The sequence below is a fragment of the Delphinus delphis genome, chromosome 4 (assembly GCF_949987515.2).
Source record: "Delphinus delphis chromosome 4, mDelDel1.2, whole genome shotgun sequence".
Taxonomy (NCBI): domain Eukaryota; kingdom Metazoa; phylum Chordata; class Mammalia; order Artiodactyla; family Delphinidae; genus Delphinus; species Delphinus delphis.
In genome coordinates this window covers 133,674,850-133,694,868 of record NC_082686.1, presented here as the reverse complement: position 1 = coordinate 133,694,868, position 20,019 = coordinate 133,674,850, and the positions used below count along the sequence as shown (strand labels likewise).

At 48.4% G+C, this 20,019-nt stretch overlaps 1 protein-coding gene across 1 annotated transcript; it reads right to left on the bottom strand.

Annotated features, from left to right (window-relative positions):
- Positions 1–11,978: 11,978 nt before the first annotated feature.
- LOC132424331 (COMM domain-containing protein 7) lies at positions 11,979–12,676 on the bottom strand. The gene has a single exon (XM_060010104.1). It carries the CDS (start codon positions 12,653–12,655, stop codon positions 12,053–12,055), a length of 603 nt encoding a protein of 200 aa, XP_059866087.1. The 5' UTR covers positions 12,656–12,676; the 3' UTR covers positions 11,979–12,052.
- Between the last annotated feature and the right edge of the window lie 7,343 nt (positions 12,677–20,019).

The following is a 20,019-nucleotide window of genomic DNA, read 5'->3' as shown; positions in this document are numbered from 1 at the left end:
ACCATTTACCATTTCCTTTTAGTAGCTGGAATAATTTGAGATGAGTTTTTTTTATTCCTTTAGGCTTCTCAGCCCCTGTCTTTGCCAGGCCCCACTCAGCCATGGGAAGTACAGGCCAAGGCTGCCCATGTTGTCACCCAATCATGGAAACCAGCTTCCTAATGACCACCTTGGGAACTCAGGCCGAGACTTGTGCCCACTGCCAGGCACCGGTGTGAACTGGGCATCTGAGTACCGCCCGGCCCCCCTTCCCTTGCCTCTGCTGGGCTTCCTGCGTGGATGGGAAGGGCCACAGCCTCAGGACCCGGTCTGCACTCAAGCTCCCCTGAACCCCACCTCCGTTGTCTGGGGCTGTCCTAGCCCCTCCCAGCAGCTCTTCTCCCTTCCCTCTTCCTATGGCTAAAATGAAACAAAGACAAGCAAGAAGGGGGAAAGCCGGTCACTGAAAATGAGTCACAAATTTAAAAGATGCCTTTCTTTCTGGGAGGACTCAGAGGGGTTTCCCCTGCAGGGCAGCTTTTAGTTTAAAGACTTGCCTTTATCCAAGATGCGTCAGTTCCCAGGATGCCCCTCAGCGAGGTCTGTGCAGCTAAAGAGTTGAACTGTCTCGAGAAGCCAAATGGACAGCCCAGAGCACCTGGAGGTATGCCTTTAGCAGTGCACATGCTGCAGCAGGCACTGACGTGCCACGTCCTCCCCCAGGAATTGTGGACAATTCCAAATGGATTGGCTGCTCTGGGGAGAGGCACACAGATTTGACTGGAAGATGGGGGTCAGGGCACCATTGGCAAAGTAGCCACTTGATCTTATGGCTGATTTAGTAGCTGTTTCAGCTGGTTTAAGTTCCTTCAAGCATTCAGCTATTAACCCCTTCTTAGAATGCTCTGGAAAATGACATATCGTTTAGGGTCCACTGGCAATCAGCTCAGATCAACAGCCTGCTATCTCCATGCTTCCCAGCAACTAATGAGACTCTCCAACAGTGAGTAATGGCACCTGTGTAAACAGATTAGGTAAAATTCATTGATTTGTGTGACACCCTTCTGTGGAATTTTTCTGAGGTAAAGGACTGTCTTTAAAGAATTAATTGCACTTGACTTCTTCATTATTAAGGGTGAAGGGGGTGGAAGTTAATGAGCCTGAAGGCCTCAGAGCTTGGATCTGCAGAGGTTTAAACTCTGAGCACCTCGGTTTCCTCCTCCAGAAGGAGGACCTACATTAGCTGCCCCTTAGGGATGCCGTGAGGATCACATGGGCAATCTGCATGAAAGACCTTTGTAAACTCTAAGGTGTTAAAGATTACGAAAACTAGTCTCCCCCTTTCCTAGCCCCTCTCTTGCTTCCACACACACGTAAACTCCAAGCATGCAAACTCAGAGTTTTTGCTGGGAAAATTCCAGATGATCAGCCCCGGAAGTGTTTGATCTTAGCTCACCTCCCTGTTTACACCTTCATCCCCAAACCGAGCTATGATTAGACCAAGAGCTCAGGCTAACTGAGTCACAGATTTGGCAGGCTTTGCCTCTAGTGTTTTGATGTGTGTGTGTTTGTGTGTGTGTGTGCACATGCGTGTGTCCTCCTGAATATCAGGCACAATCATTCACTGGGGTCACTCTGATTCGTGACATTTTAAAACTCGAGGCACTCTGCAAATGTTCCCCCAGGACATTCCACCAAGGCCCCTTCGGGCCACAGCCATCTCTGTCCTCTCTTTCCGGTGGACACTCAATAAAGAGCTGAGGTGGGGCGGGGGAGAAGGCCCAGAGGGTGTTAGGTTGGGCCTGGGTGCTCCTTCTGGATTCAGTTTGTTGGATTCTTGCGTATCTGTTGCATTTGGGTTTCTAAAACTTTACCTATTTTCTTTCCCACACATGATCTTTACATCAGCATGGCGACAACGATTCCTGGTCCTGTACAAAGCTGCCCACGTGTCACACCAGCTGCTACCATGGGAAACCTGACTGTGGGCTCTTTCACCTCTCCTCCCCGGCATGTCCAACTTGGGACCTTTTTTTTTTCCCCGCCCAGGGAGATTGAACCCAGGCCCTTGGCAGTGAAAGCGCGGAATTCTAACCACTGGACCACCAGCGAATTCCCGAACATGTGTCCTTTTAATGCAGGACAGAACTCCCCAAGAAAAGAATCCCTGCCCCCAAGATAAATGTACTAATTCTAGAGACAAGAGGGAAGAATCATAAAATCATAAAAATTCACTTGGGATCCCAAATATAAAATTCGTCCACAGCGCCTTCTCCTTCCCATTCAGGAAAAGTGTTCTGGGAACATGAACTTGGGCAGGAGCAGGGGAAGGGTGAGGCGTGGCTATGACTTCTCTGACCAGATCATTTCTACCAGCTCAGTCTCTGGAGCTCCAACACAACTTCCCGGCAGCACCACGGCCTGAACATCCAGGCTGACATCTCTGGTGGATGTTGGGAGAGAGTCATGCCCTGGGGTAGGCAGCTTCACGGAGAGCTGCAAACTCAACACTCCCTGCCCTTTCCTTATGCTCATCCTGGTGGTGTGAATCTCGGAGGGCTGAGGCCAAGGAGCCCGGCATCTGGTGAGATCCTCAGTAAGGGCCCAGTTGAGCAATTTCAGGAAAGCTATAACCCAGGGTGTGTTCAAGATGAAATGTTTTCTGTCATCACTTGCAATCAAAGGATTATAAATGGAAATCATTTTTTAAAAATACATGAGCGATTATACTCCAATAAAGATGTTTAAAAAATACATGAATCATTACTGGTAGAGCTATTAGCACTCTTTCCCCCTCACCGCCCCAAAAAATGGTCTCCATCGTATAGACCATGAGCTGTCTCAGCCTCCAGACCAACTATTACCCCCATTCTCCTCTCCCTGGACTGCTCTGGACATGTCCTGACTTTCCACACCCACCCCTATCCACCTCAGCCCTCAAACCCTCCCACTGGGCCCTTCAGAGCTCATGTTCTACCATCAATGAAAGCTTCCAGAGGCTTGCCATCTTCTCTGAGCCTCCTTTCCGCTTCTTGCCCTAACTCTGGAACCGGGTCCGCCCTGAAGACCCCGGCAAGTGGAGGCTGCTTTGTTCTCACAGCTGTCCTCCGTGACTTCCATCACCACTTCCAAGCCATTTTCCATCCTTCTCCCTGCAAAAGTCCCAGCTCCTTTGAAGTTCACGCTTTTAAACTAGAGGGTCCAAATCCCTCTCTGGTCCTGTCATCTAACAATCCCTAAGTGATTGCCTCTTACTTGTGGAAGTTTCTTGCACCTGGCTCCCTATCTCTCTCTCCACCCTGGCTCTGTAAACACAACTTCAGTACACGTACAGATGACTCATCCAAACTCATCCAACACTTGGCATGTCTATTCTTTGACTCCTTCACCTCCTTTTCTCTTTTCCTCTAATGCACCTCACCAGCCACCCTCCCCCTTAGTCATTATCCTGGCCTTGTCACCACTGATAAAACACCACCTTCCTGCTCACTTACTCGGACGGCCCATCCCAAGTCACCAAGCCTGCTTCTCCATGGAAACTTTCAGATCAGAAGCCACTGTTTCCTTATCCATTACCCCCCTCAAGTCCCGATGTTCCTCTCCCCACAAATTACATTCTGGGATCCATCATTACACTCAATGCCTGCCAACCTCTCCCCACCCCCTCTCTCCCTCCCATGTGCTCACCTGTTTAAACCCCAGCTCAGGTCAAATGCATCTATCCACCCACTCCATACCTCTAGCCAAGTAGCAGACTCCTGCTGGAGCAGAGCACACAACTGTGCCAACTGGTCTCACCCTAAATTCATGATGCCCACAAGTCTTCAGAGGGCCTCACCTGGACTGCCAAGGTAGGCTCTTTCCCTCCTGAATACAACCCTCAAGGGCCTTCTTTTCTGTCCTCAGACTGCCTGTATCCCCTCCTCTGGCTTCACTCGCAGATGACTATCTTGTCTGGTGTTTTACAGAGAAAACAGAAAACAGAAATTTTCCCATCTTCCTACCCCCAAATCTCTCAGTTCACCTGCACCCATTCCCAAACCCTCTGCTTTCCCTCCTGCTGAAATGGAGGAAGTATCCCTGCTCCTGTCTGGAGCCAACACCTCCCTCTCGCCTTCTCCACGTTGTCACCACTGGGGTCGGCATGGGGCAGAAGAGGGTGCATCTAGGGCCCTTGTGAGTACACGCTTTCCAACCCTCGGGGCCCCTCTTGCCTCATTCCAGCCCTGGCCTGCCTCTAGGTCCCTCAAAGCCATTCCCTAACCTTTTTTCCTATCTTTTCCCCAGACTATGACAAACTCCCACCTCCTTTATGACATTCCACCACAATTATAATTAAGTAACTGTTTAATTCTTCGTTGGACATCCGCCTCCCATACTGGAATATAAGCACCCGAGGGCAGGGAACAGCTCTAGCCCATTCACTGCTCTAACACCGCTCTGTGCCTCAGTTTACCTATCTGTAGAATGGGGATAATGATGCCCCCAATAAATGCTGGGGCCGTCTCCCCATCATCCAGTAAGTTCTCAGCCCATGAGAGGTACTTCATCAGTAATTGCCGAGTAAGTCAGTACATGAAGGAATAATCCCAGGACTGATGCATGGATGAAGATTCGGCAGGGTTGAGTGCTTTTCTGAATGCAGTAAACTAGGAAGAGGTGGCAGTAAGATGACCTGAAGCTACAAGTCTTCCCCTCTTCGTGGTGGTTGGTGAAAGGCAGCCATATCTTCCTCTCCTGCATCTGTGGCTGCCTTCGTCCCGGTGTCCCAGGTGCCTATTATCAAGTCAGGTCCAACAGGCCCTTTCCTTCCCAGCCCAAGGGGGGCCTACCTTGTAAAATCTGTGGCAGAACAAAATCACTAGTGCAGTCTTCCCCTGACACACTGGGAAAGGCTCCACAAAGCTCTTCAGGGAGATCACAAGGCAGGGAGACTGTTCTGCTTTGCTGTTACTAAGGAAACAGATGCACCCGCCCTCGCGCTCCTCCCCTCGGCCTTCAGGACTTCTCCACTCCTCCCAGGTCCCACACGGCTTTATTTTATTTATTTATTTTTATTTATTTATTTTTTTTTGTGGTACGGAGCCCTCTCACTGCTGTGGCCTCTCCCGTTGCGGAGCACAGGCTCCGTCTGGACCCGCAGGCTCAGCGGCCATGGCTCACGGGCCCAGCCGCTCCGCGGCATGTGGGATCTTCCCGGACCGGGGCACGAACCCGTGTCCCCTGCATCGGCAGGCGGACTCTCAACCACTGCGCCACCAGGCAAGCCCACCACACGGCTTTCTTGAGCAAGCCCCTCAACTCTGTCCCCTCTGTCTCCGTCCTCTGCTTGCGGAGGGAGGAGAAACCGAGTGCTTACAGGCCAGGACCCAACGAGGCCCCGCAGCAGCTTGTGCCCATCAGCGCTTAGAGCCCACCTCTCGCTCTCCATTTTCTCCTCCTCAAATGTTTGCAAGCACGGACACCAGAAAATTCCAAGATGCGGGCTCTGGTTTAGCTGTATGGGACCGTCACAGAGTCTCCGGACTTTTACCAGGAAGGGGGTAAGAGCTACAACCACAGTACCCAGAAGCAGAAGCAAGGGGCTTCTGGAGGCAGATCCTTGGTCTCTGGCTTTGATTCCCCTCTCAGCCCAGCAGCCTGGACTACGGGGCTTGAGGGAGGTGTGTGGACACGGCTGCGTCTGCAAGAGCTATTTTCTTTTATCGCTTCCCCTCACCCACTGCGTCTCTTCCAACCTCTCTCCCTCCCTCTGTATAGTCACCGCAACTTTCTTCAGGTTTCCCTTGGGGTCTGGCCGGCTAAGATTTGGTTTCACCCTCAAGGTGTTATGGCCCTGCCTGTTCCCCTCTTTGGAAGCGTGACCCAAACCCAAATGCCGCTGAGCTGGGAGTGGGAGAAACAGCCCCGTGTTTCCCAGCATGCTAAAGCTGTCCCGTGTCTGCTTGCTCTACCCACCAGCCCTCACTTCAGGGTCATCTTGCTTCAAACCATCACTCTTGGTACCCTTTCCTCAGCTCCCTGAGGGAAACCTGTGCTGTTGTTTGTTTTTTAACAAAACATGTTACAAACATGTTTATTCTGAAGTAGGAATTAATAGAAAAATATGGACTCCTTCCAAACCTCTGTATTTTTCTGAAAGGACACTCCTGGGTCAAAAGGACATTTTTGTTGAGAGCAACTCCTAAATGACTGGATTTCTAGTCACAGAACTACCCTTTTTTTTTTTTTTTTGGTCAGAAATTCGGTGTTGGCTTTAACAGGACATTGAAAACTCACATTAAGAGTGGTGGCTCCTGTGTTTCTGACTTTTAAGGGGCTCCTGCTGGTACACTGGCCATTATTTGTCCAAGCCTCCTGGCTGGGTTCAAGACATTGCTGTTGGGTGCTCCATTCTGTGATGGACTGAATGGAACAGTGAGGTGAAGCACAGCAGGGCACGTGGGGCCTTGCCTACTTCTTAGCTGTGTGATCTCAGGCGAGCTACTGTCCCTCTCTGAGCCTTAGTATCCTCATCTTTACCATAGGGATAATCCTGCCTTCCTCACACCATTATGGTTAAGAGATACACTGAGGTCATAATTTATTGTGGTAACTGAAAATTGTGGTTAACTGTAAATGGGTAGAGGGTGGCCCACCAGGGTTTCTTCCCTCTTCTTCAACAAAAGAAGGTGTCGAGTCACAGTTGAGCAAATCTTCACAGCCACTCCTTGCTATGAGGATGTAACCACAGATGCCCCTGCCATGGGGAAAAGCACCTCAGGAAGCTGCTCTTCTTGGGACAGACAAAAGTCTGAGGAAGAGCTGCACAGTTTATACAAGAATCCCAGGGCTCCCTTGGAAGAGAACGGATTGATTATACCTCACTACATCAACCACGGCCAACAGCAGCACTAGCCACCTCCACCAGGAATCACACTTCTGCACACAGTCACACCACCAACCACGATCACCACCACTGCCCCGCCCCCACCATTGTCACATGACAAATCTCCCTACCATCACCAACCCCACCACCACCACCATCACCACCAACACCTCCACCACCGTCACCAACCCCACCTCCACCACCGTCACCAACCCCACCACCACCACCATCACAACTCCACCTCCACCACCATCACTACCTCCACCACCACCACCATCATTAAACCCACCACCACCCACCACCATAACCAACCCCACCAGCACCACCATCACCACTCCCACCTCCACCTCCATCACCAACCCCACCTCTCCCACCATCACTACCTCCACCACCACCACCATCACCAACTCCATGAACACCACCATCACCAAACCCACCACCACCGCCATCAACAAACCCACCACCATCACCATCACCCCCACCTCCAACACCATCACCACCCCCACCTCCAACACCATCACCACCCCCACCTCCAACACCATCACCAACCCTACCACCACCACCATCACTACCTCCACCACCACCGCCATCAACAAACCCACCACCATCACCATCACCCCCACCTCCAACACCATCACCACCCCCACCTCCAACACCATCACCACCCCCACCTCCAACACCATCACCACCCCCACCTCCACCACCATCACCACCAACACCTCCACTACCATCACCAACCCCACCTCTACTACCATCACCACTCCACCTCCACCACCATCACTACCTCCACCACCACCACCATCACCAACTCCACGAACACCACCATCACCAACCCCCCCACCACCATCACAACCTCCACCACCACGACCATCACCAACTCCACGAACACCACCATCACCAACCCCCCCCACCACCATCACTACCTCCACCACCACTGCCATCACCAACCCCACCTCCACCACCATCACCAACCCCACCATCACCACCATCACCAACCCTACCATCACCACCATCACCAACCCCACCTCCACCACTGTCACCAACCCCACCTCCACCACCGTCACCAACCCCACCACCACCACCATCACAACTCCACCTCCACCACCATCACTACCTCCACCACCACCACCATCATTAAACCCACCACCACCCACCACCATAACCAACCCCACCAGCACCACCATCACCACTCCCACCTCCACCTCCATCACCATCTCCATACACAGCTCATCACGGTCATCACCATTAGCACCACCATCATGTCACCTCATCACCAATACTACCACCGTAATCAACGACACCCACCCCCCACAGCCAGCGCCTCCACCATATTCTCAATATCAGTATCATCACTAACAGCATCCGCACCCCCGCCTCCACTGCACAACCCGTCACCATTATCATTTCCCCTCTATTTTCGCCAGCGCTCTGCCCCATGAAATTCAGATCTTTATGTTTGGAAAAGTGTATCTTGGCCTAGATCCATGGACCCAAAACCCTAAAATAAAGCTAAGAGAGAGAGAGAGAGAAATAGTAGCCTGGCTTTGACCCTAAAAGAGGAGAGGGGGAGGGGAGTGTTCGTTTTGCCTTTTTGAGTCCAGGGGTCTTAGATCTACTCACACATGGTGAAAGAAAACAGTAACTGGCCTTTGGGGCTCAGAGCTTCTATGGCTTGGGGAACCCTTCCAAAGAGAAAAAGGAGTGTTGCTCCTCCCTAAAGGATTGCTAAGTCTATCAATCTGAAACCCACCATCTCATTAGGCAAATAGACTCCCAAAACTGTTCCAATTCCCCCCTCATAGGACAATCTGTCACCAAAGGAAATGGCAGGGTGAGCTCAGCACACAGAGTGGGACCAGCCTTGGTCCTTCAGTGAGGCTTCAGTGAGGACCAGCCTTGCAGGTTGCTGGACACGAATTCTGGGCCTTCTGATACTCCTGTTTCATGGACGAGGCCCCAGGGGTTCTCTCTAGGGCCCAATGTGACATCTTAATATTATCTCAAATAAGAAAAAGAGAGACCGAAGGACAGAGTCGGGGAAAGAAAAATACAAATCAGAGGCAATTAACATGCAGTGTGACTCTGGTATGAATTTCCAATCTCTGCTCTTGAGAATCAAAGGAGCCTCCTCGGGAAGTGGGCACAGACCTCTGAGTCCTGGTCCAACCTTCCCTCTTCTTTTTCACCTGGTTCTGTGAGCCTCATGATCGCCTCTGTGTGTCAGGCCTTCCACATCCCTAGCTTGTAGGCCCTGGGAAGGGCACTTTCTCAGATAGAAGCGCCCTGTGTATGTTGGCTTTTACACTGAGATTACAGAGGATTCCCACTCTCTCCAACGTCAAATTTTTCCTGGTTTTGACCTAAAGGTACAGAGCTTTGTCAGTTGTTTTCGTAACTGTAATCCTGCCTTTGCTCGGGGCACATGAAGGGGGTCTGCCCTCCTTCCCCAAGTGGGCTGTAAGCTGCGCTCCTTGGTTGACTGGGATGGCCTTTGTTGTGCCTGAGCTGCTCAGCCCCAGGCCTCTCTCTGCCTCATGTAATTTCCATCTGCCTCACAAGGGGACCAAGAGATTTTAAAGCCTGCCCTGTTCACTGGGTGGCAAGAGATGGAAACAGCCTGCAAAGGTGTCTCCTGATTCGTCCTCAGCTCTGGCACAAGTCCAGTGATGTGCTGTCAACCCCCTTCCCCTACCAGCTACAGCTGTTGGAGGTTTTTACTTTCCTGTCTTGTTATTTAACTACTGCATGCCCACTTTTGTGCAAGCTACCTGGGCGGCTCTCCAGCCCACACACAGCCCAGCTAAGTCAGGACCCAGAAATTCACCCTGGAGCAAGGTAGGTGGCAGCTACCACCAGGGTAGCTGCCACTGTGAGCACAATTAGTGACACAAAAGGCCCAAGACAGACTTGTGTCCCTAAAGCCTCCAGCTGCCTGGGGCTGCCATCTTAGGCCAAAGCTTGAGTTTTTAGTTCATAAAACACTCAGTCCTTAATATCAAAACCACCAATTAAAGTGGCCCTGTTCAAAACATGTAAGGGATACACACTTAGAGGGAGTAATTATGAACCCTGTAGTTTGGGATTGACTGTGTTTTTTTCTTCGATTGTTTTTAACATTATTAGGCTTAGCAAGAATCTCTGTTATGTTTATACAAATTTTATGTGCAATACGCATACGTGTACTATGATTTTAAAATTTTATTTTGTGACAAAAAGCCCTGAGGATCTTTTGAAGAAAAACACAAATAACTGCAAGAGAAATAATGCAGCAATGATAAGATCCCTAAACAGCCCACACAGGAAAATTAAGGAGAAAATTCCAAAGTGTCCTATTCTGGCTCCAGCTAAGTCCTCCTCAGAGAGCTGAGATAAACTGTGTGTGTGTGTGTGTGTGTGTGTGTGTGTGTGTGTGTGTCTGTGTGTGTGTGTGTGTCTGAATGGGGGTGGGGGCATAATGTGTGTGTGGGTGTAAGTCATGTGAGTAAAGTGTGAATGTGTGTGAGTGTGAATGTGGGTGTGCCCATGGGAATATGTGTGTGGGCATTGAGTGTATGTAAATGTGACTGCATTTATGTATGAGTTGTGAATGTAAGAGCTCACTGTATGAGTGTGAGCATGAGTGCATGTACATGTAAGTTATGAGAGTCTGTGTGCACGCTTGTGAGTGCAAATGTGAGTGTGGATGTGATTGTGTGAGTACAAGTTGTGTGTGAAATGAGTGTGCATGTAAGTGGTGTGCATGTGAATGTCATTGTGTGTGAATGTGAGTGTATTTGAGTGTGAGTGTGTGCATTTATTATGCAAGAGGATCTAAAGAAGCACCTTTACAGGATCTTGACTCGGAAAGCCCATCATTTCTGAGCACAAACACAGCTCGTCCCGGCCCAGGGAGACCTGATGGGGATTGGAAATGGCGAGGGTGCCCATCTGTCCCACTGGCCCAGCACAGAGTTCACTGATGCCCATGGTCCTGGCATAGCTCTCATCTTTTGTAATCATCCTGAGGCTGTGGTTGAGGTCTAGCTTACACGAGTAAAGTACACACCTCGTGAAAGTACTGTCTGCACACACACACACCCAGAACTACCCCCAAGATCAAGTCACACAACAGTCCCAGCACAACCCTCCCTTTTTACTCTCAAAATTCTCCTGGTTGGGAGGGGATATGAGGATATGTGTATACGTATGGCTGATTCACTTTGTTATACAGCAGAAGCTAACGCACCGTTGTAGAGCAATTATACTCCAATGAAGATGTCGAAAAAACAATCATTTTGATGTGACAGCCACCATCATCCATTTTAAAAGTACAAGACAAGCTCTTTAACAATCAGGCATTTAGCATCATTCCTTTTACTCCTTGAAATTATATTTCCATCTCACTTCCCCCACAGAATTTTATCCTGATGTAATACACTGATATTTTTATACTTGACAGTCTTTTATTGATCAGTCTCTCATATATCACAGAAACAAAACATGTATGCAAATTTATTTAAAATTTGTTTCCTATAACCGTAAATAATAAATAATTATTTTTTTTTTTTTTTTTTTCTTCAGAACCTTTTTTATTCTTCTAACCACCAGAGAAGGTCAGCTTGAACCGAAACAAGCTGAAATCGCCTCAAAAGGCCCACCTCATTACACACAACAGGGCAAAACCTGAAGTGAAGCCTCAGTTTTTTTCAGAGCAGACCCAGCATGTATTCTTACACAGGTGTCCACTAAAGACTGATCAGCAAAGCACCACCACCACAAACTTACAAACTCCGCTGGGGGCTCCCCCGTGTGTCACTCACGGAGTCCACCTCTTCCTCAGCCATAAATAAGTCCTCGTTCTTTTGCGGGGGAAGGTCATCAGTGCGTATCTTGAGCGATAGACCATTTGTTTACTCTGGAACTTTGAAAGGGAGGTGACTCTACTTATTTCCTCCCCTGCATCTGAGATGCAATCGCTTCTCTGAATATCTAAACCGTGACCTGGGAGATAGGTCGTGGAGGGTCCCTCAACAAAGACTCTTCAGGACCAGCCTATCAGGCTCCTTAAGTACTTAATCCTTTGTTTTTCAGAAACCTTTGCACCTGGGCTCCCAAGAGGCAAGCAGGCCCAAAGGAGCGGCCACAGGCGAGCGGCCTCTCTGAGCAGTCACCGGGGAGGAGGAGGGGGCAGGGAGGGGGCGAGGTGGAGATGCAGGGGGACAGAAATCAGCTGAAACACTCCATGCTGGTTCTGACTCGCTCCATCTCGTGCAGGAAGCTGTAGAACTGAGGCAAGGTTAATTCTATGTATAAATTTTCAGTTTGATTTCCTTTCTTAACCACCAACTTTAATTGTAAAAAAATACTTCCCACTTTTTCCAGTTCGCTGCTCCCAGACGTCACTCCAAATGTCCACTCCATATCTATAAGCTGGTTAATCATCAGAGTCTGACCTATGGCCCATCGAGCAAGGGTGGGGGCATTCTGTTTCCACTTTTCAGAAAAGTAAGTGGCTTTCTCCTCACTGAGACCCAGAGTTATGAAATCAGCCCGGACCTGCTCAGCTGTGAGACTCTTCTTCAAGGCACCATTTGGAACCAGGAGAAGGCTCTTCACGATGCTTCTGAGGGGCCCGAGACTGATCTGGTTGGTGGTGGCAAATTCAGAGAGCTGAGCCAGAAACCTTTCCACCTCTTTTGGCTCAGTTAGGAAGTGGAAGAGTACTTCCGTCAGGGCTGAGAACTTCTGCGCGCCCAGCTGGTTCAGCTGCTGCATGTCGCCGCCCACGGCCTCGGGCACGGGGTCCTGCGTGCAGTGCAGGCGGCCCATGGCGTCCGCTCGGCGCCGCAGACCCCCCTAAATAATTATTTTTAAAAAATCTCCTGGTTGGAATGATGAACACTTCGGTCCCCCTGGGGAAGTCTCACCAGGATTTCTCCTAGGCCCCTGAAGGAGGGTGGATTCCATCGTCCATTAGCATGACACCATCTTCTGGCCTTTGGGTAATATTTTACACATGCAGGAGAATCAAAGTAAATGTATTGCAGCTGTTTGGAAACCAGGGATGGTTAGATGACATAGGTTTGACTTGATGGGCTCTGAGGATGTGTGGATTCTAGAAGGTGGAAATTATTAGAACAAACACCTTGGTGGAAATTACCATTAATTCAAAGTGTCTGAACTTCCCTTTACCCCATCTCCACCACTCTGGCCTACCTCTGCCAAACTTTCCTTTCGTTAAAGGAATGAGTCATCCCCAATGGGAACCATATGGAAACTATGGGAAAGAGTATGGGATCTGGAGTCGGCCTGGCTTGGCCTTGCAACTTGACTATACCATCAGCTAGCTCTGTGTCTTTGGGTAAGTTAGTTAACTTCTCTAAGCCTCAGTTTCCTCATCTGTGAGAGGAATAACAATTTACTTTGCAGTGTTGGGGTCAGGATTAGATTTAATGAATATAAGGTACCTGGCACATGGGCACCAAATGTATATTAACTGATATTTAAGTCAGATTTAGGGATCAGAATAAAAGCAAAGAGGCAGACTAGCTTTTCCAAAAGTGGCCACAATGCTATTTCCAGTCCCATTCATTCTTCCAGAATTTTGCCCCTCCCCATCAAGAGACAGAGTCTATCTCCCCTCCCCTTGCACCAGGCAGGACTCTGTGACTGCCTCAATGAGTAAAATGTGATAGAAGCAATAGTACATGACTTCTAAGGATAGGTGAAAAAAGCTCTCTCTCTCGAGATGCTTACCCTGGGAATCCAGCCACCATGCTGTGAGGAAGCCCAAACCCGCCCACACAGAGAGACTGTATAGAAAGGCCCATGCGAAGAGGACCTAAGGATCCCCCCAGCTAAACAGCACTACCAACCAGCAGACATGTGAGTGAATGAGCTTTTAAATGATTCCAACCCTCAGCCCCTGAGTCTTCCCCCTGAGGTCCTAGAAATTGGGAGACAAATACAAACTGTTTCTGCTGTGCCCTGATTGAATTCCTGGCCCAGGAATCTGTGAACATAATCAAGGCCTATTTAAGCTGCTAAGTTTGGGGATAATTTGTTATACAGCCATAGTAACTGGGACTCAATGTAATCAGGGTTTTGTGGATGGAGCTGACATTACTCACTTATATCTGCATCAGGCAGAGTGAATGTGAACACAGCTCTCTGCTTTGGTGCCTCCAAACCTCAAAGGTAGAGAGTCTGTTGTACACACTTGTCCTGTTGCTTGTGATTGGAGCCTGGTGTACATGTTCATGCTGACAAAATTGATTGGCTCCATTACTCAAATCCAAAGTGATCTCTTATATCCAAACTCCTAGATCCCTGTCAGTTCTTTAACACTGACCCCTTACTAGCCTGTGGGAAATGGAACCAGAAAATAATGCAACTATTTCATAACCAAAGATGCCTGAAGTTATACATGCAAATTGGTTGCTATCCTCTTCAAACAACAGTTGTGCAATGTCTAATCCTATTTCTCTATTTTCTGTCTCACAGAGATGGAAACTTTACCCAGTGCCATGAACACATTTGGAGAAGGAAAAAGACTAGCAAGGCCTTCAGTGACAGCCAAGGGCCGTCAGAAAAATCAGGCCAGAACGTAGGGCAGCAGCAAGACCAACTTTCCAGAAAGCCCAAACCAAGGAAAATGGGTTAAATGGGCAGACCATGCCCATAGAGCTCTACCATGGCCTAGAACATGTCACGTGTCATAGCACAGTTAGTATAATAGAGTTGTGAAAGCGTGGGCTTTGGGTCAAACAAACCTGGTTCAAATTTGGTTTCTCCACATAGTGGCAGTATGACCTTGGTAAGTTCCTTACTGCCTCAATTTTATTACCTGTAAAAATAGTACCTACCTGTGGCAGAGGCAGCTGGTGGTCTACCAAAGATATGTATTCCTCTTGCAACTTCACTTATGGCTGGGAAGAAGCTGCCCAGCATCTAAGTTGGACCATGTGACCTGATGGACTAATGGGACCAATGACCAATGAAAGCAGAGGTTCTATGTGTCCCTACCAAGCCAAGGTGCTGAGATCCAGTGTGTTCTGCCTACACTGTCATTCCCTTTCCTGGTGGCCTTGGAGGCCCCAAGTTGAAGATGGTGACTTCCTGGGATAGAGTGAGGCTGAATCCCTGTGTCACCACTTGGAAGAGAACCATTTAATGAAGAACATGCACAATGGACTTTGTGTGAGTGAGAAATAAACTTTTACTAGGTGAAGACACTAAAAATTGAGGTTGTTTGTTACAGTAGGGAGCCCACTCTGACTCATACATTGTTTTAGAGAATTGTGACGTACATAATTACAGATACTGTAAACAGTTGTATACCATTTGTCTTCCCCATTTGACTTATGGTCCACGAGGGCAAGGACTGGGCCCTATTGACCCACAGTGTGCAGTGTATACCAAGCAGTGAGTAAATTTGAACTGGTTATCTGCAACTTGATTAAGAGAGGCAAATTAGAATATGGACTCTTTAGCAATAGGAGAAAGAAAATGTTGAGGCTAAAAAAGAATATTACATCAATACTTCATCCCCAAATATTTAAACACTTGTCAAAAGTACCAAAAAAAACCAAAAACAAAAGCACCAAAAAAAACCCCACCTAGCAATAAAGTCATAATTTGCCAATTTGGAACTTTGATGCCAAAAGGGACCAGAGAAATGCATTTTCTCATTAGCAAGTTTTAGAAACCAATGTTTACTATCAGATTTTCTGTAAAGTTCCACAAAGCTTTTCCAAGGTAATTAAATGGTTGCCTTAACCACTGGTTCATGTTTCTAGCAGATGAAGCTGAGGAATCTAAGGGATTCCTGTGTAAATGCAAACTCAGTAGGAAGACTTGTATCCAGAAACAATACCTTATCAGTAACACCTGAGCTTTCTCTTTGAATTATCCATGTGAACAAACATAAGTTGTATTTATTTTTTTAATTAATTAATTAACTAATTTATTTATTTTTGGCTGCGTTGGATCTTCTTCCTTTCTGCATACGGGCTTTCTCTAGCTGTGGCGAGCGGGGGCTACTCTTTATTGCGGTGCGCGGGCTTCTCATTGCGGTGGCTTCTCTTGTTGCAGAGCACAGGCTCTAGGCACGTGGGCTTCAGTAACTGTGGCTCACAGGCTCTAGAGCGCAGGCTCAGTAGTTGTGATGCTAGTTGCTCCGTGGCATGTGGGATCTTCCTGGACCAGGGCTTGAACCCGTGTCCCCTGTGTCCCCTGCATTGATAGGCAGATTCTTAACCACTGCGCCACCAGGGAAATCCCATAAGTTGCATTTATATAGCATGTTTTTTTCTGTTGCTTCCACTGTGTTTTCTCAACAACCCTAAGAAGTTAGGGCACATTTTATTGTCATCATTTCACAGATGGAAAATCCATGAAATAAAGAGAGTTGTGATTTGGCCAGCATCTCACAGCTCTTGTGAGAATCAGAAAACAGGTCTCCTGAAAAGGCATAGGACTTTTTCTCCACCAGACCTCCCAGGTTGATATGTGTTCATCATGGACGATAGCCCAATAGAAACCGAATCAAACAAACTGTTCTTGAGTCAGTCTGGGTAAGGTCTCAAGCTTGGGATAAAAAGTCTCAGTTTTATGGGATAAAGAGCAAACTAAGACACACTCATAAAATCCAACAACAGCACCACTGGGGAGAAAATAATTTAAATAGATGAGCAGTTAAAAAATAAATAAAATATTAACATGGCAATTCCTCTTAATAACAGAAGAGACAAGGTAAGACAGGGTATGACTAAATAACAAATAAGGAGAAAGTCCAAGAAGTGTGATGGCCGTTCAGAGGAGGGAAAGAGTCCAGAGGCTAGAACACCAGAAAGACGGGGTGCAGGAGCTGTCATTTTAGAAAGGGGTAAAATTACGGAATCAAAGTGTCTTATCTGCTCAGCACCCCTCCCTTCTTCTCTGGAAACATTCCCCTTTCTCTGGGGAATTTTTCCTTCCTTTATTCCATTCATCTGAGATTGATTCTAGATGGGACTGCTAGTGATAGCATCCTACACCTTGGTCATTGGAGTGTGCGTGGGACCCAGTTCTAGCCAATTAGAGTTCTTGAAAAAGAAATAACTGTAACTAAGGGAAGGAACCAATCCTGCTTGCATGTAATGTGAGGAGGACCTGCCATAGCCATGGGTTTTGCTCTGTGGAGGAGACTGGGCTTGAGGAAAGCAGCTGATATTAGAGAAGGGGCAAGACGGTATGGGTGACATTGGAATGTGGTTCCAATTGTTCCCAAAGCTTAGCAGAACCCTGCCTTCCCTGCAGGTTATAGTAGCATGGAGTCAATCATTTCCTCCTTAACCCAACGGTGGTCAAGCAGGGCTCCTCTCATTTGCAAGCATGGTCTTGACTATGGGAACAGGTGGAAAGGAAAGAAGAAACTGCCTGCTCTCAGGCAGAGGCTACAGACAAGCTGTGTGGGAAGTGGGGCACAAGACTTCTCTGGGGACAGTGAAGAAAGCAGTATTTCTAGAGGTGGGAATCAGATAAAGGACGAGTAGGACACCAAGCTATGAGCGGCTTGAATTTGAGACGATAGTAGAACGTATCCATGGAGACCCTGAGCTGGCAACCAGGATGTGGAGGTGGGTCTCCAGAGAGAAATTATGACTGATGCAACTATAAACCTTTGGTCTTTTATACACTCAGTCAAAAGGACTCCAGAGAGAAAGGGCTTTTTTATGATTTAAAGTGGTTCGTGAATTTAAGGGAATATTATTAATTTTGTTGTGCCATCTGCATGGAGGTAACAGTTGAAGTGGATGTAGAAAATTCTCAAGGGAGAGAAGGGAAGAGCGTCTTGGATAAATGTTCCCAGTTAGTCAAAGACAATAATAAGAACATCAAGGAATTAAGACAAGGCAGGGTCACAAAAGCCAGGTAAACAAAGAGTTTGAAGAGGGAGAGGTTGAGCAGTGGTGAAAAGAACAGGGAAGCCAGTGAGAAGGTTGATGAGAAATTCTATGGGATTTGAATTTGAGGAGCAGGAAGTTACTGATGAATGAACTTGGATGTAGCAAGATGCCAGCCAACGGATGGAGAGAGGTTACAGGTGTGTGCTGTTGGCGGCCACCCATATTACTTGAACCTTCCAGAGGGGGGCGCTCCTGTGACTTTCCAGTATGGAATCCGCATCTCTGGGCCTGAGGGATTGTTTCCCCAGAAAGAAAGAAGGTCACAATGCCCATCAGGTGAGCCAGAAGTAGCAGAGAATTAATACCTGCCAGGAGCAGCCCTTCAGCTTAGGAGCTGGTGTATAAATATCCCAGCTCTCTCGCCTTGCCCTGGGGGTGGGAAAATTCAGAATAGATTCTGCACCATTTCTCAGAGTTTCCCCCCAAAATTACACTCCAGGTGCCCACGGTAGCCACTGTTAACAGTACACTCTTTAATCAGCTGCATTCCTTTTCTTGTCTACCTTCCTAGTCTCCTAACAGTGTGTTTCCTGCACTTCCTAAATATACTACTTGTACTTGAATCCCTGTCTCAATGTCTGCTTCTGAGGGCAACTAAGCTGAGACAAGCGATCATGTAATTTACAGCCCAAACTAGGACCCTTGTGAGAGTGAAAAGGGGAGGGAACATTGTTAATAGTTATGCTCAGACATATGCCTGGAGGTATGCCCCCCCCACACACCGCAGTTATATGCTTGTCCTTTGAGAAGCTGGACTGGGGACAGGGGAGGAAATGCAAATTTCAAATACCAATTCCTTATGCTAACAGAGAGTGCAGATTTGTGGAGAGTAAAGCTGCCTTTTATTGGGTGAGTATTTGCACCCTATGCCCCACTACCTGGAGGGCTCTGAAAAGGAATATGTCAGCTCAAGAGTGGGAAAACATCTCAGGAGGAGAATGGGCCACAGAAGTAGGTCAGTGTCCGGCCCTCAGGAAAGCGAGGCTCATGCATTTCTGTGATTTTAGTCTCCGAGGCTGCGAGCCATGCCGTCAACCTTAGTCAACAAGACACTCATCTTACGGCCTCGCTGGGCGCCCCCTTCTTGCTTCCTCTCTGCTTCCCTTAGTAAGGTCACTGCGTGCCTCTCTGCAGCTGCACAAACAGACAAACTTCCTCTGACAGCACATCCATGCCCTCTCTGTGGGTGCCCTAGCCCTAAGGATATCGTCTGGAAACCTGAATCCTTTAATACCCAGGGTCTTTCCACTTCAGATGCTTCCATGTCTATCGTTTTAGCATCTCTCCTCTAAAAAGAGATTGTTTTTTCTCTGCAAGAAAGTCTTTGAAGAACGCCACTCCATCGCGTTGCATGGTTGCCGAGGAGCTGTTGCCGGGGGGAAGCGTGTTCTGGATGTGAAGGTGCTGAGGAAGGACAAGACGCGAACATTTTTTCCCCTCCCTGTGCACGTATTAATCCCCATCCCCGCGTTAAGACGCAGCTTCTGTGTGATGTCGGTGGTGTGGATGAAGTGTCTCTGACGGGGAGGGACCTCTGCCCTCCAGCACCAGGTGTTGGCCTGTGGTGCCTGCTGTTCCCCGTGGCTCTCAGCACCCCCGTTCCTGGGAGATGCGTCTCATCCGTCTGACAGCTTGCCCTTGACAATCTGGCTTCTGCCGCTCCGCTCCCCTTGAGCGTGGAGTTGATGAATAAAGAGATAGATTAACACAGGCTATGCCAAGCACCTTCTGTGTATGAACTCATTTCATCTTCACAATTCCACGGAGTGAGTCCTGTTATTAAGCCTGGGCCACAAGTGAGGACTGAGATTCAGGGAGGCTAAGTAGCTTGCCCAGGTTCTCTCAGAGAGTAAAGTTTGCAGTTTGAGCAGCAGAAAAGGAAAAGCCTGTGGGATACTCCATTAGATACAGAGGTAAGGCTGGCTGGTCGGCTGGGCTGGTTAGGAAGGAAATGCTCTGTGGGTCCATATTCGCTGACTGGATTAGAATTCCATTCTGTAGCTATGCTCCTGTCCTAGACCTTGAGGCCCGGGGGGACGATCTCCCGTGGATGGCCCAGGCAAGAGCTGATCAGACACCACCTTGACCTCCAAAACCCAGCTCCCTTCCCAGACCTCAGCTTCGCAGGGTTTTATCTCCTCTTAAAAGCCACCCAGACTTTGTCTTTGTGTCACAGGTCAAATGCATTACCTCCTCAGGAAAGGCCCTAAAGACCCTTCTACCCTCCCACTGCCCGTGGATCCT

What these genes read in the sequence shown, in the direction of transcription:
- LOC132424331 (XM_060010104.1), bottom strand. Translation starts at nt 12,655, where the DNA reads ATGGGCCGCCTGCACTGCACGCAGGACCCCGTGCCCGAGGCCGTGGGC.